At 44.5% G+C, this 18,124-nt stretch overlaps 1 protein-coding gene across 3 annotated transcripts in view; it reads left to right on the top strand.

Moving 5' to 3' along the window:
• Positions 1-8,814, top strand: part of Cd46 (CD46 molecule) — a 30,764-nt gene extending 21,950 nt beyond the window's left edge. Inside the window, exons 11-13 of one of the 3 annotated variants that reach the window (XM_070041601.1) lie at positions 24-1,421; positions 1,731-1,841; positions 3,606-4,707. In XM_070041601.1, the coding sequence (XP_069897702.1) occupies positions 24-120 (97 nt within the window). In that variant the 3' untranslated portion in view covers positions 121-1,421; positions 1,731-1,841; positions 3,606-4,707. Of the gene's footprint in view, positions 1-23; positions 1,842-3,605; positions 4,708-7,803 lie in introns of those variants that run through there. The other 2 variants (XM_070041600.1, XM_070041599.1) reach the window with 2 other exon arrangements.
• Positions 8,815-18,124: the final 9,310 nt, after the last annotated feature.

Genomic DNA, 18,124 nt, shown 5'->3' with positions numbered 1-18,124 from the left:
GTTATGTTCTCCTCATTTTCTAGATCGAAGCAAAGTAAAAGCGGTACTATTGCCCAGGAAGCTAAAAGTTCCAGGATTCTCAATAAACAGTCAAGTCAAAAACTCGCCACTCTCAAGTGATATATATAGAAACATCACTTCGAAGAGTTCAAAGATTTTAAGAGCTAATGCGCCAGGGTGCGGTGATGAAGACAAAATGTATTTTTCATCAAATCAGATTGTCTTTGGAAACTCATTTATACAAGATTATAAAATGTACAGAGCTACTTCTGTCTTTCTTATGGGCAGCTAAAATAGGGTAGCAGCCATGAACATTCTTGAGGTGCTGTTAAAACTTAGTAGTACACACATGGGTTTGGTTTTGTTTTTTTGTTCCGGTCATGGGGCCTGAACTTTGGGCCTGGGCGCTGTCCCTCAGCTCTTCAGCTCAAGGCTAGCGCTCTACCACTTGAGCTTTTTTATTTTTGCTTATGTGGTGCTGAGGAATTGAACCCAGGGCCTCATGCATGCAAGGCAAGCGCTCTACCACTGAGCCACCTTCCCAGCCCACACATGGGTTTGGTATAAACTGGCATAGTAATGGTTTGGGAACACAACTACCTTTCTAGTCTTCTTTTCAAAGCACAAAAACAGATGGATAAGATCTTACTTTTGGTTGGGATTTAGCTCAGTGGACGAGCACTTGCCTGGCAAGTGCAAGACTAAAAATATGACCATTGGTCTGAATCAGCTTCTACCTAGCCAATCCTATCATCCTTTGTAGCCCAGCCTGGCAATTGTTTAACTCTCATCTTGCAAGTCCATGTGATCCCAAACTACAGATGTCTTTATTTCCTTGTGATGGTTTTCTCCTGATTTTGTTTGTGCTAGATAAATCGGCCCTGGGTAGGTGAGAGTTAAGAAATTAATGATAATTGCTGATACCATTCATAGTTTGTATTATCTGAGGCAATATGTTATCATGGATTTCTCCATTCATGCTATTTCTTGTTTCAGATCACAGAAGCCCGCCAGACTGATTTTTGTCAGTGTTTCAAGCTGTCTGTGCTGAAGGCAACATTTCATCAAGCAGAGAGAGCTTGAAATTTGCAGTCAGCTCAGTTTTCAAGAACACAGAGCAAAACAGTCAAATTAACATTGAGCAGGGTTTTCTAGTTGGCTCTCCAATGTTGTAAGCATCCAGCAAACCTTTCTAAAACATTGAAAAAAAATACTGTTCATAGTTTAGAAAGCATATGAAATAATGAAATCAGAACTGTCCCAGGAATTTGGAAGGGCACATAAATAAATGTATCTTCCCTCAAGTTGAAATAAAGTGCCATAAAACCACACTGGATGCCAGTGCAGAAAGACAGGATTCATCTGAAAATGCCGAAGACAGGATGGCATTGATTTAATATATATTCCCTCAAAAATCAAAGGTACTTTAAAGTCTAGACCCATTTCTCCTTTCACAGTGTTATTCAATGAATTTTTTCTAAGATTTGCTATGTGCAAAAATTGAATTTCTTTGAACAGAAATTATCTATTCATCAGCTAGATGACATATGACTTCAGAGTTAAGTTCTTGTACAAATTCATTTGTCCGGTCCCTCAGTGAGAATCACAACATGGTACTTTATGAGCCTAAGGCTTATGTTTCCTTCCATTCCTTCCTGTCATTGATTTTTATCCCAGGTACTCAACTGTCTGGCTTCTTTTTGATGCAATATTTACTACTTATTATTTAGCTCTTTCTCTTCCTCCAGCACATACCTAACAGAGGAGAGCTACAGAGAAGTAAACTTTGTTTCTCTCTAAGAAGAAGAGAGGAGAGAAAGATTTGCTTTTATCATGAAAAGGTATATTAGCTTTCTGTTTTGTTTCTTTGCAACAATGGCTTTGTTCTGGAAAATATTCTGTGGGTTTTAGATCTCAATACCTGAGCTAAAATATGTCAGCAGTGAGGATCAAAGAGGGAACTCAAAAGATCCCTCCCGTTCCCCTTGCTAACTTACTGATGTTTTCTTCTATCATTCCTTTGTAAAAATGTAACGTGTACTGACAGGTATTGGCTTGGATGGAGGCTTAACTAGTTCTGTTCCCTCCATCCTTGCATCTGGTTGCTTCTGCTTCTAGAGCAGCTACAAATCCAAACCTAACTGTGCTTTTGATCCCAGAGGGGAGCAATGAGCACAACCAGTTCATCTCAAGAACACAGAGAAGGAAAATATGCTTTCAGAGAAACCAAAACTGCTTTAATTTGGTGAATATAGCCAATTCCAACTTGACAAGTTGTTTCTCTGTATTAGAGTGTATAGTCTAATATACATTATATGTTTTTAACATACTATAATACATATTATTTTAGTATATTTACTGTAATTATATAATCATACATAATTTATATTAATATGTAGTATATACACTATATGTATACTGTGTAGTATATATTTAGTTTAGTATAGTTATAATATATTCTGACTTAATTATGTAATCTATCCTTTATTATACAATTATATAATACATAGTATAATTTTTCAATATTGAACAGTTGAGGCTTGCATCTTCTCAAGCGAAACCCTCATCATTCTGTTTTCCAACTGAAACAAATTAAGAGTTCCTTTCTTTGTGCTAGAATATATATCTTCATGGCTGGGAAGAGGGAACTAGGCCCCCTGCTTTTTTATGATTAAAAAAACTACCTAAGTTTATAGTCAAGGGTAGTGATTGGCTTAGGCACTGGTGGCTCCTGCCTGTAATCCTAGTTACTCAGGAGGCTGAGATCTGAGGATCAGTTTAAAGCCATTCTAGGCAGAGAAGTCCCTATGACTCTCACCTCCAATTAACCAGCAGAAAACCTTACTTGGAGGGGACTCAAGTGGTATAGCACCAGACTTGAGCAGGCAAGCCTAGCTCGAAGTATGAAGCCTTTGAGTTCAATACTAGGGGGTGAGGGTTGGGACAGGTGGAGAAGGGAAGAATAAATAAAATTATTACGCCTGTTTCTTCCCGAGAAAAGTTCAAATTACATATGCAACTAGCATTTTATTTCATGGGACAGAATTACACTGAAACAGGTTTTATGAAGACATGCACGGTAAGAATGTATGACATAAACTTGAACTTCAAATATCTGATCCTGACCAGGAGGCGTTATGTGCAACGTTCCTATACTTGAGCTCCTCTTGGGGGCACTGCATTTTCTATTTCAAATCAGAGCTGCACATTCAAATTTGTAATATTAGGGAAAGACATGTTTCTCTCAGGTCTTTCCCACTGACTGACAAAACACTAAAACAAGTCAATCCTTTCAGAGGAAATTAAAAATATAGGAGAAGAGGGCTTTTAGAGACACATTGAGACACTTGAAATTAATTTTTCAAGGCTCATTTGTTGGCTAGTTTAAACACTGAGAATATTATCAAGTCTCTTTCTGCAATTGTCCCCTTCACGCTAGGGGAAATCTATGCTCGGTGGCAGACCAGTTATCTGGCATGCATAAGGGTCTGGGGTTTAAATCCACAGTGCTTTGAGGAAGAGACCAGGTCTGTTTTTCTGGAATTTAATTCTTGAATTTTATTTCTATGCTTACTTAGTATTTTTCTTTAATGATATCTTTGTAGGAAAACAGGTTTAGAGTTCAGTATACCACCTACCAGAGAAAGTCAACTGCTCCAGCCAAGCCAACTGCACGATGACCACAAACATGTGTTTCCATTTTTGTTGTTGTTGTTGTCGGTCATGGGTTTGAACTCTGGGCCTAGGCGCTGTCCCTCAGCTGTTCAGCTCAAGGCTACCACTCTACCACTTGAGCTACAGCACCACTTCCAGTGTTCTGGTGGTTTATTGGAGATACAAGACTCATGGACTTTCCTGCTTGGGCTAGCTTAGAACTGAGATCCTCAGATCTCAGCCTCCTGAGTAGCTAGGATTACAGGCGTGAGCCACCAGTGCCCCGCTCTGTTTATCTTTGTAGTCTTCTTATCTACAAGGTTACTGTTTCTACCATGAGAAATGCAGCTCTTAAGTCATAATGCTCACATTTTAATGTGGCTTGAATGTAGTCACCTGACTTGGATGCCTTGAAATGTGTACAAATTTAATGTAAACAAGCAATAGAGCCTGATTTCCCTTAAATAACACTTTATGTAAGGGTGAGTCCATCTTGAAGCAGGAGATTTATAATCAAAGAAATACAGTTCACAGTATCGTTATGGTCCCTGTAATCCCAGCAGTTCTGAGGCTGAAACCCTTTCTAAAAAAAAAAAAAAAAACGTTGGGTGTAGTGGCTCACACCTATAATCCTAGCTACTTGGGAGGCAGAAATCAGGAAGACCAAAGTTTGAGAACAGCCAGGGCAAAAAATTGGTGAGACCTCCATATCAACCAATATCTGGGCACAATGGTGTACAATTGTCATCTCAGCTAAGCAGAAAGCATAAGAGGATCAAAGTCCAGGCCAGCCTAGACAAAAATACAAGAACCTATTTGAAAAATAACGAATGCAGAAGGTATTGAGGGGCATGGCTCACGTGGTAGAGCTCCTGCCTAGCAAACACAAGGCCCTGAGTTCACCCAGTGCAGTGCAACCAAACCAAGGGGGGGTGGGGGGGAATGGTTTTGCTTGTAAAGAACAACATTGAAAATTGGGAATTTGGGCGTTTGATTGCCTTAACTGAGAATATTATTGTAAAATAAAGTAAAAGTTGGTAAGATAGAATTCAATTTTTTGGAGACATGTTTGATTTGAAGAAACTGGAAATTTTATGCATGACTTTTTTTTTCTTTTCTGTCTGTGACATCAATGAACCAGTCTCAGAAACAGTAAGATATCACAACCTCTGGAGGCTTTTTAGCTATAAGACTGTCTCCCCTAATAACAATGCTAGGTGAGAATCCTGTCTTACTGTGAAGGCATGTGTTTAACACAGGGAGACTGCCCTCTGTAATCTGCCCTTGGCTTGGATACTTGGGAAGAAAAGTTTGAGCAGGAAAAAAAATATTTTAAAAGCCAAGTACTAATGACTCACACCTGTAATCTTAGCTACGGAGGAGGCTGAGATTTGAGGATTGTGGTTCAAAGCCAGGCTAGGCATACAAATCTGTGAGACTCTTTTATCACCAGTTAAACCAGCAAAAAGCCAGAACTGGAGGCAGGGCTCAAGTGGAAAAACATATAAGAGGAAAAAGTGAGTGTGCAAGGCCATGAGTTCAAGCCCCTGTGAGGCACCAAAAAAAAAAAAAGCAGGAATTGCTTAGAAGCAAGCAAGTAGTATAATATTTTTTAAACCTACTTAATATATTTTCACCAGATATTTTATACTTAAATAAATTCAGGGCTGGGAAGGTGGCTCAGTGGTAGAGCACTTGCCTTGCATGCTTGAGGCCCTGAGTTTGATTCCTCAGCACCACATAAGCAGGAAAAAAAAAAGCCGGAAGTGGTGCTGTGGCTCAAGTGGTAGAGCACTAGCCTTGAGCTGAAGAGTTGAGGGACAGCGCCCAGGCCCTGAGTTCAGGCCCCACGACCGGACCCAAAATAAATAAATAAATAAATAAATACATTTAATTTATAGAAGTTCAGCTCCAAATTTATTTTTTCAATGAGATTTATATATATATATATATATATATATATATATATATATATATATATATATATATATAAATTTGTCAAGCTATTTAAATATGAGGAAAAGTTTTGTTTCAAAGTTTGTTTGCCAGGGAAAGAGGCATATTTGAACTTAAAATACTTTTGTCAGCTACATAAATGAATTTGCAGAAATGTCTCAAGAACTTTTATTGGGTTTTTGAAAACTGGTTCAAGCCTGACAAAAACTAAAGACGTATGATGTGCAGGAGTTTCACGTGTTTGTATTAAAGCTGCGTTTGCTTCTAATTGCAGCCTATCGCTAACCATTCCACCTGTTCCTAAGCATCTCCCTGCCCCGCTCCTTGTCCCTGTTCAGCTCAGAGGGCTTCAGTGACACCCTGACTGGGGGGAGGGAGTCTAGTTTTCTTAGCAATATAGTTTAAAATCCTAGTAGCTTCTTTAGAAAATCCACCTGGAACTCCAACCATTTGTCCTTGCTTTCTTCTACATTCCTAGTGCATTTTTTCCCCTTGGGAAAGCTGTTAAAGTTAAGCATGTACACACAGTGTATCTAAACAGAAGATACGATCCTGTATCACCTTAATACCTTGGACTAAGGGGGGAAAAAAATCCCAGGAAATAAAACATAAAATTTGAGTTGTGCATAAGAATAGGATTTGGTTTTGTTTATGCAAAGAGCTTGCAGTCTTTGCAGATGTTAATTAAATCTGACTTGCTAACTCTCCAATCAGACCAGTGTTTCTCACCCCTGGCTGCACATGGGGATTGCCTGGGGAGCTTTGGTGACACCTGGGCCCCACCCCAGAGGCATCTTCTATACTGGATCTAGGGCACAGCCTGGGCAGAGGTTTTTGTGGCCCAGGTGCTTCCAATGTACACCTGAGACAGTGAATCTCCCCACGGGGGATTCTCAAGCCAAGTCAATTTCTCCACGTAAACTTGGAAGGTCAAAGCTATTGTTCACAAAAGAAAATCATAGTTTAATTCTTCCTATTAAAGAAACCAGAAAACTGCTGAGTCGCTGGTGGCTCGGACCTGTAATCCTCCTAGGAGGAGGTTGGGATCTGAGGGTTGCAGTTGAAAGAACTGCGCATGAGACTCTCATCTCCAAGGAACTTACACAAAATAGTAGGTGGAGCTGTGGCTCAAGTGGTAGAGCACTAGCTTTATGCAAAAAAGCTCAAGGATAGCACCCAGACTCTGAGTCTAAGACCCAGGACCTGCACGCACGCGCCCACACACACACACACACACACCCTTCAAAGACAAGTTCTGTTGCCTGCAAGTTCTACACACACACACGCGCACACACACACGCACACACACCCTTCAAAGACTTAAGTTCTGTTGCCTGCAAGTTCTGTTGCCTGCGTAAGCAAAGGCTGTGGCTCAAAAATATAGATAAAAAACCTAACACTGGGTGAATTGACTGAAGCATTTAAAAATTTTTAGTTCATCGTGCCATTAAAAAGAAATCTCATCAAATAGGGAGAACTTCTAAGGTAACAGAATCTTCTGAAATAGAGTTGGGCTTGGAAGGAATTTGAACTTGTACCTCAAGAGTTTTAGAGTTTAAAAGAAATAGGTAATTCTGGTATTCTGAAGCTTGGTCCTGTCTGCCAACTTATCATTTAAACCAAGATTGAGTTTTGCATAGTTAAAACAGCATATAGATTGTTTAAAGAGCAGAACTTAACAGGCTGGCTTGCAGAAATAGTGCAGTTTGAGTGAATTTTCAATGTATAATGGCCCTAATAATACTTGCAGCCTGTGAATGCTACTCTATGCGGTACAAGAGTCTTTTCTTCAAAAACTAGGCTTTTCTTAAAAACTAGGCTGCTGTCCGAGTTTCCAGGCTGACAGAAAAGATTAGACAAGAAGCAGGTTTTTGCGACTGCAGCACTGCTGCCCTCTTGTGGCCTCTTAAGAGTACTGGAAATTGCTCCACATCCATTCACTGGCGTTATTTAGATTGTAGCTTGCTGTGGTAACCAGAAGCCATTTTAAAAATTCTCTTTGGATCTGGTATAACACTAGATCGCTTCTGCTCCTGTAAAATTAATGTTTAAGGGGTTAAGCTTAATCCCTTGTGTTTATATAAATATGTGGGAGATACTAGGGGAAAAGGGATCAATACTGGGGGAGATTTTGGGGTAGGAGGCTCTAGATCCTATGGTCAATTTTCCTTACTTCTTACTAATTTGCCACAGGTGGAAACACCCCACTCCCCAATCTGATTTTACCATACAAAGCCCAAGAAAACCTGTGTCAGAGGTCGCAAAACGGATGCAAGAAGCCACGTAAGCTGATAAAATCCACCGCCCTTTAGCTTAAAAAATAAATAAAAGATTATTGTATGTTGCAATGGCAAACCCTGTGCCAGACTCTTGCAAATAAGCAAGCACTCTGGCATGCTGGTATTTAGGACTTGGGACTTCACTGAGAATTCAGGAAACTCTTCTTGCTTAGATGAGCACATAGGTTCAGTGTTTGGAAAAACTATATCACCCCATTACCCACCCTCACTTGCAAAGACTCAGGGATTAGCACTCTTATTTTTGTAATTGACGTAATCCTCAATTAGGATTCCATAGCACTGCATTTCTCAAATTTTAGTGTTCAGGTAAATCATATAGTTATCTTTTAAGAAGAAAAAAAAACAGTAAAATTCAACAGGTCTCAAATAAGCCCTGAGGTTCTACATCTTTTTCTCACCATATAGTGCAGGCTGGCCTCAAGTACTTGATCCTCCTGTTTCAGCCTCCCTAGCCTCACAGAGATTCTGCATTTCTAGTAAGCTCTCAGGCATTGCTGTTGGTGGCATGCTGTATGATGGCCCTCATCATGCCTGCAGCCTGTGAATATTACTTTAGGAGGTAAAAGAGGCTTTTCTTCCAAAATCCTATTTAAAGATCTTGAAATAGGGAGACTATCCAGATAGGACTCTAAATTTAATCACATGGATCCTCACAGAAGGGCCTCATATTTGGGTTGGGCAGAAGACAATGTGCCCATTGCAGCAAAATGTAACACTGCTGGCTTTAAAGATGGATGAAAAGTTATAAGCCTAACATCCTACTCAAGATGCAAAAAAAAAAAGGCAAGAAAAGTCTATTTCCTCTTAGCACTTCTGAAGGGTGAAGGGTTTAGGGTTTGTGTCCCTGCCAATACCTTCATTTCAGTCCAGGAAAACTGGTTTCAGTCTATGGACCTGTAGAACTATTAAGAATAAATGTGTTTTTAAGACATCAAATTTGTGGTCATTTGTTACAGCAGCCTTGGGAACTAGTACACTAATGCTGGTAGTCCTCAGACCACATTTTAAGTTAGAAAAGTCTTTTCTTCATTTTTATTTTTTGTGCTGGTACTAGGGCTTGAACTCAGGGTCTGGCAAATGTCCCTTAGCCCTTAGCTTTTTTTTTCTTTTTTTTTTTTTGTTCAAGGTTGGTCTACCACTTGAACCACAACTCCACTTCTAGCTCTTCTGGTGGTTCATTGGACATGAGTCCTACTGACTTCCCTGCCTGGCTTTGGGAAGTTCGATCCTCAGATCTCAGCTTCCTGAGTAGGTAGGATTACAGGCATGAGCCACCAGCACCCAGTAGCATCCTGTATTTTCAATAGTAAATGAAGTCATGGGGCAGGGTAGTTTAACGTGTACTTAATACCACAGACCCAATACTTCCATATTGGAGGATGCTGTCTGAACCTACTTCAGTGGGGAGGCGACTAGAACGATGCAACCGAGAGTCCTAACTATCTCCACCACCACATCCTGGGGATTAGAACATGGATTCTTCTACCAAGAGCCTGAAATAGCTCTGCAGCTGCAAGCTGCATCATATTCACTGGGAAGTCTTCCCAGCAAATGCTTCATCCGCCTCCCACCCCCAGCCTACTCGGCAGGGCAGCCATCTGGGGGAAGACTGGTGAGATATAAGCTCAGGAAAGTTTTCCTAGGCGGCTGATTTGCCATCATTTACAGAGAACCACTGGTTTGAAATAACTTCATGGAACTCCCGGGGTGAGGGGATATGATCCAGGAGGTCAACAGCCCTCTTTTCCTAAAGATTCTCCAAACACCATTTCCTATAAAAAATAGTCAAATCTGGTGAATCTCTGAATAGCTTGACAAAACTGGCTTGCCCTGTCTTCGAGGGTTGAAATAAACTACCAGCCAAAAGTAGAACTCCGTCTGTTATAATGCAACTGCAATTAGTGCTGCTTGCTCGCTCTTAAGGGCCCTGTGACAGTGTTTGGAATGGTTTCTTCACAGGGGGCTGCTCCTATGGACCCAAGAACTGCTTTCCCCTTTGATAAGTGACATCCCTTAGGCTAGATCTTCAACCTTTTTTCCCCTCCCCTTCCTGATCTTTTCTCTCACTTTATTTCTTGGCTTAATTCTTGCCTTAATAACCTTTTTTTTTTTCCAATGTCTCTGCTGTAACCTACTTCAAATTCCTTGTCGAAGTACGTAGAATCTGCACAGCAAATTAATTTTTCAGGACCCACTTCTCATCGCCATAGAACTATGAATGGAAAATACTAGCTGGAAAAAACACGGACAGGATAAATTGAATATAGTTATTTATTAAGGTCAGGATGCACGAGCAGACTCATCTTAACAGAAAGTAGCCCAACAATTACACAACCGGTTTATACAATTTACAACAGCATTTCCGTTTCAGAAAATACCACTGAGGACATGTGGGAAATGACAGCAATTTCTTTCTAAAAACCAACTGAGCTCTCCCCGCTTAGCTCTGCAAGAACACACTGCACGTGCACTTAATAAAGTTAGCAGGGCAAGTGCCATCTTCCTTGCCCACTCTTGGCTCATCCACTTCCAGGACACCACGGGCTGCAGCGGACCAAGACTTGGCACGAGGCTTCGAGGTTGCTGCTTTTCCCCCTACATCATAACCGATTTCAAATGGTGCTAGACAAAAACAGACTCTGAACACCAGGAGAAATCGGTCAGCCTGTGTAAGAGATGGGCCCGTGGTATTGCTCCGGTTGGCACCTCAGCGCAGCTGGCAAGGCTGATGTCAACTGCACTGCATCAATGGCTGCGTGCTCAGAACCTCCTCCAGAAGCAGGTGGGCGGTGCTGATGTGGGTGAGCCAGAACTCCAGGTACACAGCCTTCTCCTCAACCCCCACCCCTTTCTTGCAATCACTACCCAACTGCTCCAAGGCCCTCCAGACATGCTAATGCTCAGCATGGCTGCTAGCAATCCACAGATAATACCACCTACTCCCCTCCTCAAGCCATTATTTTCAACACAACCCTCCCTCACTTCGCCCTTCCAAATCCCAACATACTCAAGAGTGAGTGTTGCTATTCAAATCTCTCCCTCCCCGCCCCCTACCACCCACCCCAAGCTCAAGGTGAAAGGAGAGGAGCCAGTCTGGTGAGCAGTTCCTCCTTAATCCAATCTTGGCCACGCTGCGATTCTTACTCCTAAAACACTGATTTCAAATGGTGCTAGATACAAAGATGGAAAAATCTAAGCCACCATGTGAAACCAGCTTCCAGAAGAAGAGGATCTCACTGAAGAAAACGCAGAGATGTAATCGATCAGAAGACTCATTCCTCCCAGGAGCAAAACTTCCTTGTGTTGACATGACAGGGTGATCCCTGAAGACTTAAAAGGCGAGTCACACAGTGCTCCTCAAAGCAGCATCAAAGTCCTGGCCAATGCCTCAGCCATGCGTGTGCAATACAATACCCATTAATTCTACTAAAGTTTATGAACAGTTACTACCTTATCATAAACATTCACACAAAACATTTAAGTATGTTAATATGCACACTTACAAGACCCTCCATCTTTGCAGTATTTCCCAACATGCAACATGTCTGCAGGTGTACGGTCTCACTGCCTCAGGGCACAGGCAGCAGACCAGCGTCTGAGGCTGGTGAAAGCAATCGAGTTTCACGTGGGCTAGGGTAGCCTTTCCAGAGAGGGCATGGGCTCCTCCTCCCCACCCTGTACAAAACATTCAGAACATTCAACTGACCCCTGCTTCACTGGCGATCTGATCAGACCTTTTGGATGACTTCAAAAGCTGGCACCCTATCCTTGCATTACAAAGACACACTTCTTAGCACATCATGAGTTTTGTTTTTAAAATCAGCCTGAAAATGAAATTTACAAGCAAGATTATAAATCAGATGTCCTTTCCTCTCTCTTCTTTTTTTTTGTTTTTTGATTTTTTTCTTTTGCTATTTGATGCTTAGAAGAGATGGGCGCGCTTCCTATGATGTCACAAGCCAGAGAAAGAAGAGGCAGAGTGGAATGGAAGTGGTGGGCTGTGGGGTTTAAATTCCCTAACAAATTCTTTTGGGCTCCCAGAGAGAGCTTATTTCTTTTATGGCTCCTGGCAGTAACACTGTGTGTTGCTAGCTACAGGGGGAAAAGGAAATAAAAGCTGGACATCAAGATCTTCACGATTTATTCCTTACCACAGTCGCACAGAGCTGGTACTGTCCCAAATTTTGCAGAAGAAATGAATCCTTCAATACAGACAAATGTATCCCATGACCAACAGAGAACAGATTCCAGGTCTCTTATTCCCAAATCTATGTTCCCACTCTTCCTTCTGCTGTCAGCTCTATAGCTTATAACTATCAAGAGCACAGGGTGGGGGACACGGACCTTAGCTTAGTCAAGATACTTGCATGAAGTGATAATACTACTAGAGCACTACACAGCACACCTGCGTGGAAATCAGGGCTTGATTTGGGCTCTATAAGGGGTCAGCTGGACTGGAGAAACCTACTTTTCCTCTCCTGCACCTTTGGTGCCTCTGTGTAGTCCTCCCTAGGCAATGAGGAAGATACCAGAAGTGGTCCTACTCTTCCAGTTTGGACACCAGCACCAGACTGCAGCCCACCACAGGACTTCCTAAGGCCTCCGTAACAGGCACAAGAGAGTAAAAGCAGATCTACACCCCGGGGCTCTGAAAGATGCACTGCAACTAACACCAGGGCCCTGTGAAGCAGGTGACAGCAGGGACCTTAGGGTCCCTGAAGCAAGCATTACCCATGACCTTTATTTCCAAGGATCCACATCCCATATAAGGGGGATGCATCAGACATTCGATCCTTCTGATTTTCCTTTCAGCCAATCCCTTCCTTAAGCAATTTCCCATCACTGGTATCCTCTGTGACACACACAGGTGTCCTGCAGGAGACACCCTTCCTCTCACGAGGCCGGACCTGTGCTGTTCCTCCATCTACTCTCAGCCACCCCCAGTACCTGCCACACCGAAGACTAGTCTGGTTTGCTCTCCTGCTGACTGTACCTATTTTGTATGGTCAGTGTGATATTGAACTAATAATGTGTCTTTCCTGCTACCCAAGAAGTGACTCCCCCGCCCATGTCCAGGGGAAGGGCTGTATCTCACAAGGGAGCAACTATCATGGAGGGAACAAGCAGGCAGCAATTGTTTCCAGGGTCCCAACCTTGGGTCTAAAACCTTTACTCTTAGTTCTCTGGAAGAAGAAGTAAGGAATCATTGACAATGCATTGCTGTAAACATCACTAGAAGAGGGAGGAATGTAAACCTGGTATCCGGACCCTCTGTCCTTCCTGTGCTACTGGGTAAAAGGAAAGGGTCATTCTGGTGTTAGCCCTCCCAACAGAAGCGGGTTTCCTCTCAGAGTCAACTGAGCAATGACTCTTTTCCTGACAAGCTGACTGTCTTCACTCGCTGGGGGTAGACAGGTGATTTGATTAGGGTTTTCACTGGCCTGGAGCCTGAGGGCCACCTAGATCTGTGATGAGGGTTCTGCAGTGGAATTCTCCCAGCTTTACCTCTGGTTTGGCCACAAGGAAACGGGCCATGTTGAAGGACTTGCTAGGACTGCCTAGGAGGGAACCCCACCCAGCCAGGGCTGGGGAAGTCAGTCCCCAGAAGTGCCGCTGTGTAAGGAAGAGGTCTGGGGGACCACATTCCATCCCAGACCGTTTGCTCTGCCCACATTCTATCCAGGAGCTTTCCCACCCTCCCATGTCAGGACACTTTGCCCAGGTAGGGCCCCAAGATGGAGGCAAGGTCACTCCCAGACTCCTCAGACTTCCTGCTTGGCCTAAACACTGGGAACAGGCCCCTGCCACTTGCCCAGAATGGGCCCCAGTGTCTTTTATCTGTCAAGACTGAGGCTGGGATAGACTAGTCACCACACGAATGCTCAGAGGACTTGGGCAGAAAGCTGAGAGACAGGAGTTAGCCATAGTGCTCAACAGAGACACAACAACCCAGAAGGGACACAGAACCAGATAGCAAAAAAACAAACACACAGGCCAAAGACAACACAGCTAAGGGTTAAACACGCTTCATGGACTGCTGGTTAGAAACAAAGATCGCAAAGACCGTTTTCTTCTACAAACGAGGTGGCCCAGAATAGTGCCCCAAAAAATAACCCAGGAAGAAAATGGGAAGGAGTAGGACTTCCTTGTTTCTGAGCCCTGCTGCACTGAGGGGTGCTCTCCCCAGGAAGCCCATCCTGCTCGCCCGGCCTGTGCTGCCCCCACGCATCCACGCAGAACGTGGGAAGGTTCCTGCCTGGGCAGCAGCAGCTCCCTCCTGACCTAGAGCTGGGTGCTGAGTCACAGCTACTTACGTGACTGATGTAAGCTCCAGCCAGGAGCGGGGGAGGGGGGGGCACCAGAAGCCAAGCCCATCGGCCATCTTCTCTCCTCTAGAAAGGCTGGCCCTGGGGTTCCTAGCAATGCGGAAGTACTCATCTTAGTGAAAGGGATATAGGGACAATATTGGGAGGGGGAAGGGTGTGGGGGGCAAGGACATCCTGCCTTCAAGATAGCCCCAGACCATTGTGTCTATGAACTGAACAAGCTGCCCGCTTCCTGTCACTCTCAGTCCAGGCCCAGCATCCTGGACATTTTGTCTTTAGCTGGCAGGGCAGGGCCTCATGCCAACAGGCTGTGGTTAATGAATCCAAGGAAAGGGTGACAAAATGAAGGGAATGGGTGAGGGGAATGTGGAGCTGGCTGCCCCAAAATCCCAAAAGGAGGGCTCAGGATTCTGGGCCACTATACAACTGAGACCCTGAACCCTGGGGGGGGAGGAGGAGGGGGACAGTATCCTTCTGATGCATGGGCCTCAAGGGTCCTCTGGAGCAAAGCAGGCCCAGTATCAGCTCTCCTGGCTGCCCTCAGATTAGAGGAAGGGGATCTTCGATTTTCTGCCCCTTCCCCGACACTACCAGCCAAACCCGGACTCAAAAGCTCCCAGACTCAGTATGAGGCACCAAGGCCCTGGTTTAGGACCACCAGCTAGCTGGGAGAGTACACCACAGCAGCTCTGCCCTCAGGGCCAGATGGACATGGGAGTAGCTGGTGACAAGAAAGAGAGACAGAGTGAAGGTCAGAAGTTTCCATGCTCTCCTGGCAGAGGGCTTTGCTCTCCCAGGGAGGGTAGGCACAGAAGCCATGGCTGTTCACTAGAGGGAAAGTGAGCATGTCTATGGTCTATTACACAATCATAATGTCTACTACAGAGTTCACAGACCCAAGCCAACGTGGCCTAAAGGAAAAGCACCAGTGCCCAGACCCAAGCCAACGTGGCCCAAAGGAAAAACACCAGTGCCACTCCCTCATCATCTACTTGGCTCAGTGAACCTGGACAGGGATGGGAAACCTCGGCCGCAGGTGAGACCTGACACTGTAAGCTGTGGCAAAGACGCCCCAACCGCCCAGCTCTCCCACTTCCCCCAGCAGAGCTGATATCCCCTCCTGAAGATGCCAAACAATAACACACAATAGCCTACCGGATGCCACAGGCCTGCATGCTGGCTCCCCAGGAGCTCCCTCTAGAGCCTTCCATGCTCTCCCAGGAAGAGAGCTCCCGCCCCCCCAGAAGAGGGCATTCAACAATCAGATATCCTGACTGAAGCATGGCCCCAGGCCAGCACCAGGAAGCAAGAGCAGATCCTCCAGCCTCTACCCAGTGTCGGGTGCACACCTAGTGGAGCACAAGGACTGGGGCACACCCTGTGACGAGAAATGACTCCACGTCCCCACCTGGGGGAGGGAGGACGGGCAGGCCAGAGGTAGATTTGAGTCCAGAGCCAATCCAATCGCTTTGTCTTGCCAGCTTTCCCTCTTGCTGGCCTGCTAGGAGTTGTACCTCCACTGCTACTGCAGTCTCACTGCTAGCAGAACCCCTGGGCCTGCCAGTCTCAAGAGCAGTGAGTAGCAGGAGGAAAAGACAGAGGGAAAAGGAAAGAGGAGGAAGGAAGAGCAGAAGGAAGGAAGAGCAGGAGGAGAAAGAGGAAGAGGAGGGAGGAGGGAGGGAAGAAGAGGGAGAAAAAAGGAGGGAGGAGGGAGGCAGAGAAGGGAATAGGAGGAAGGGGAAGAAAGGAGGAAGGAGAAGGAAGAGAAGGAGGAAGGAGGGAAGAGGGAAGAAAGGGAGGAGGGAGAAGGGAGGAGAAAGGGGAAGAAAGGAAGAGAAGGAGGGAAGAGGGAGGAAAGGAGGAAGGAGAAGGGAGGGGAGGAGGAAAGGGAACAAAGAAGGAGGAAGAAGGAGAAGAAAGAAGGAGAGAAGAGGGAGGAAAGGAAGGAGGAGGGAGAAGAAATGAGGAGGGAGAGGTTAAGAGGGAAAAGGAAGGAGGAGAGACGAGGAGGAGGAAGAAGAGAGACAAGGAGGAGGGAAGGGAAGGGGAGGGATGCAGGAGGCTTCACAGTCTAGTGTATTCCCATCAGATCAGAGCACAACTTCTCCTTTGTAAGGGTTTCAGTTTGGTCCTTTCCCCTCTGGACCCGGGATAGTACAGCAAGAGGGCTGTGCAGGGGCAGGCACTCAGGTATCCAGCCAACTGGGCTCTCGCCCGGCTCCATCTCAGGCCTGGCACGCTCCCTGGAGCCGTTACCCAGAATGCCCTTCTCCTTGTCAGGAGACCTCGCCCTCTTGTTTTCCAAGTTTTATAACAGTATTGTTTGTTGTCCAGCAGATTAAATTCTTTAGAGGCGGGCGGGGGGGGGGGGGGAGGAGGGAGGGGTATGAAGGAGAAAGAAGAGGGAAAATAGAGGAACAAAAAAATATATACACAAATAACTTCTCTTAGAGCCAAAAGATTAAATGTGTCCCTTTGTGAACACAAAGTTCACCTGTTTTGGAGAACAGCCAATGGCCAGAAGCTGGTGTCCCCTTCCTTTCTGCCTGGGCTGGCCTTCTCTGGGCCTTCTCACCTAGCAGATTGACACGTGCTCTCACACTTCCAAGGTCAGTGCCGAGGGTTTAAGCTGAAAAGAAGGAACAACTTATTAGCAACAACTTATTCCCTTATAGGGAATGTACAACTAAGCAACCCCTGTCCCAAATAAGACTTATGCCCTGGTAAAGTACAGCAGTACATGCTGAGAAATTCAGCTACTCAAGCGGCAGAGGCAGGAGGGTCTCTACTATGACGTTCATCTCAAAGACGGTACACTGTGGAGCCTCCCTGGTCCCTGTGAGGATGCCCTGTCGGCTCCTCAGGTACTCAGGGCTTGGCAGGAGTCTGGGCAGCTGTTCCACACCTCAAGATGGTTCCATTCGTTTATGGTTCCTTCACAGCTGCACTCATAAAAGTGACATGAGGACTTGAAATCCCTTTGTACAACTACTTAAAGATAATAAAAAAAATAATAAGGACTAGAAAAAAAAAAGTCACATGCTTACTAGCACATGTTCAGTGGTACCAGCAACACAGGAAGAGCTGTACCACAAGGAAATAATGTAACTGCACGGACAAATATGGCCAGCTCTCCATAACTGTGGGTCCTGTATCATGCCTTCATCCCAATCATGGACTCTAAAAATATACATATATGGGTGTGTATATATATATATATATATATATATATATATATATATGTACATACAGGCTGTGTGTAATATGTGCTATATGAATATACATGTACATGTATATACAGATATGTATACATAGATAGCATCTTTACCATCACATATAGGCTTTTTTCCTGTTGGTCTTCCCTGAGTAATGCAGTATTTACACAGTATTTACATGGCATTTGGCATTGCTTTTGTAATCTAGAACTGACCGAAAGTACATGGAAGGATGTGTATGCATTAAATGCAATCACTACAACATTCTATAAAGGGATCTGAGCAGCTTCAAGTTTTGGTAGCTAATCCACCACAGCTATTGAAAGATGAGCATATTCATACAGATGTAAGGATTACAAGAGGTTGGGAAACAGGAAATAAAGAAGGCAAAAAAAAAAAAAAAACGGGCAATAAGAAACAAGCATGACTTAATCAACCCAGGCCACTCAGCAAAGGAGACAAGTAGGTATCACAGTTCTCCATCGTGGTCCTCCATCCAAGTCTTCTATCACACTCCTCCAATCACAGTCCCCCATCACAGTCCTCCATGATTTCTACTGGACCACTGTCTCTGCTTGCTGCAAGGTTGGCTCACCCTCTTTTTCTTTGTTGTTGGTCATGGGGCTTGAACTCTGGGCTTGGGCGCTGTCCTTGCGCTCTTCAGCTCAAGGTG

This window comes from Dipodomys merriami, unplaced genomic scaffold, assembly GCF_024711535.1.
Source record: "Dipodomys merriami isolate MVZ:Mamm:240054 unplaced genomic scaffold, mDipMer1.0.p SCAF_31, whole genome shotgun sequence".
NCBI lineage: Eukaryota > Metazoa > Chordata > Mammalia > Rodentia > Heteromyidae > Dipodomys > Dipodomys merriami.
The sequence above is the reverse complement of the archived record's forward strand: the minus strand, read 5'-3'. Positions and strand labels throughout refer to the sequence as shown.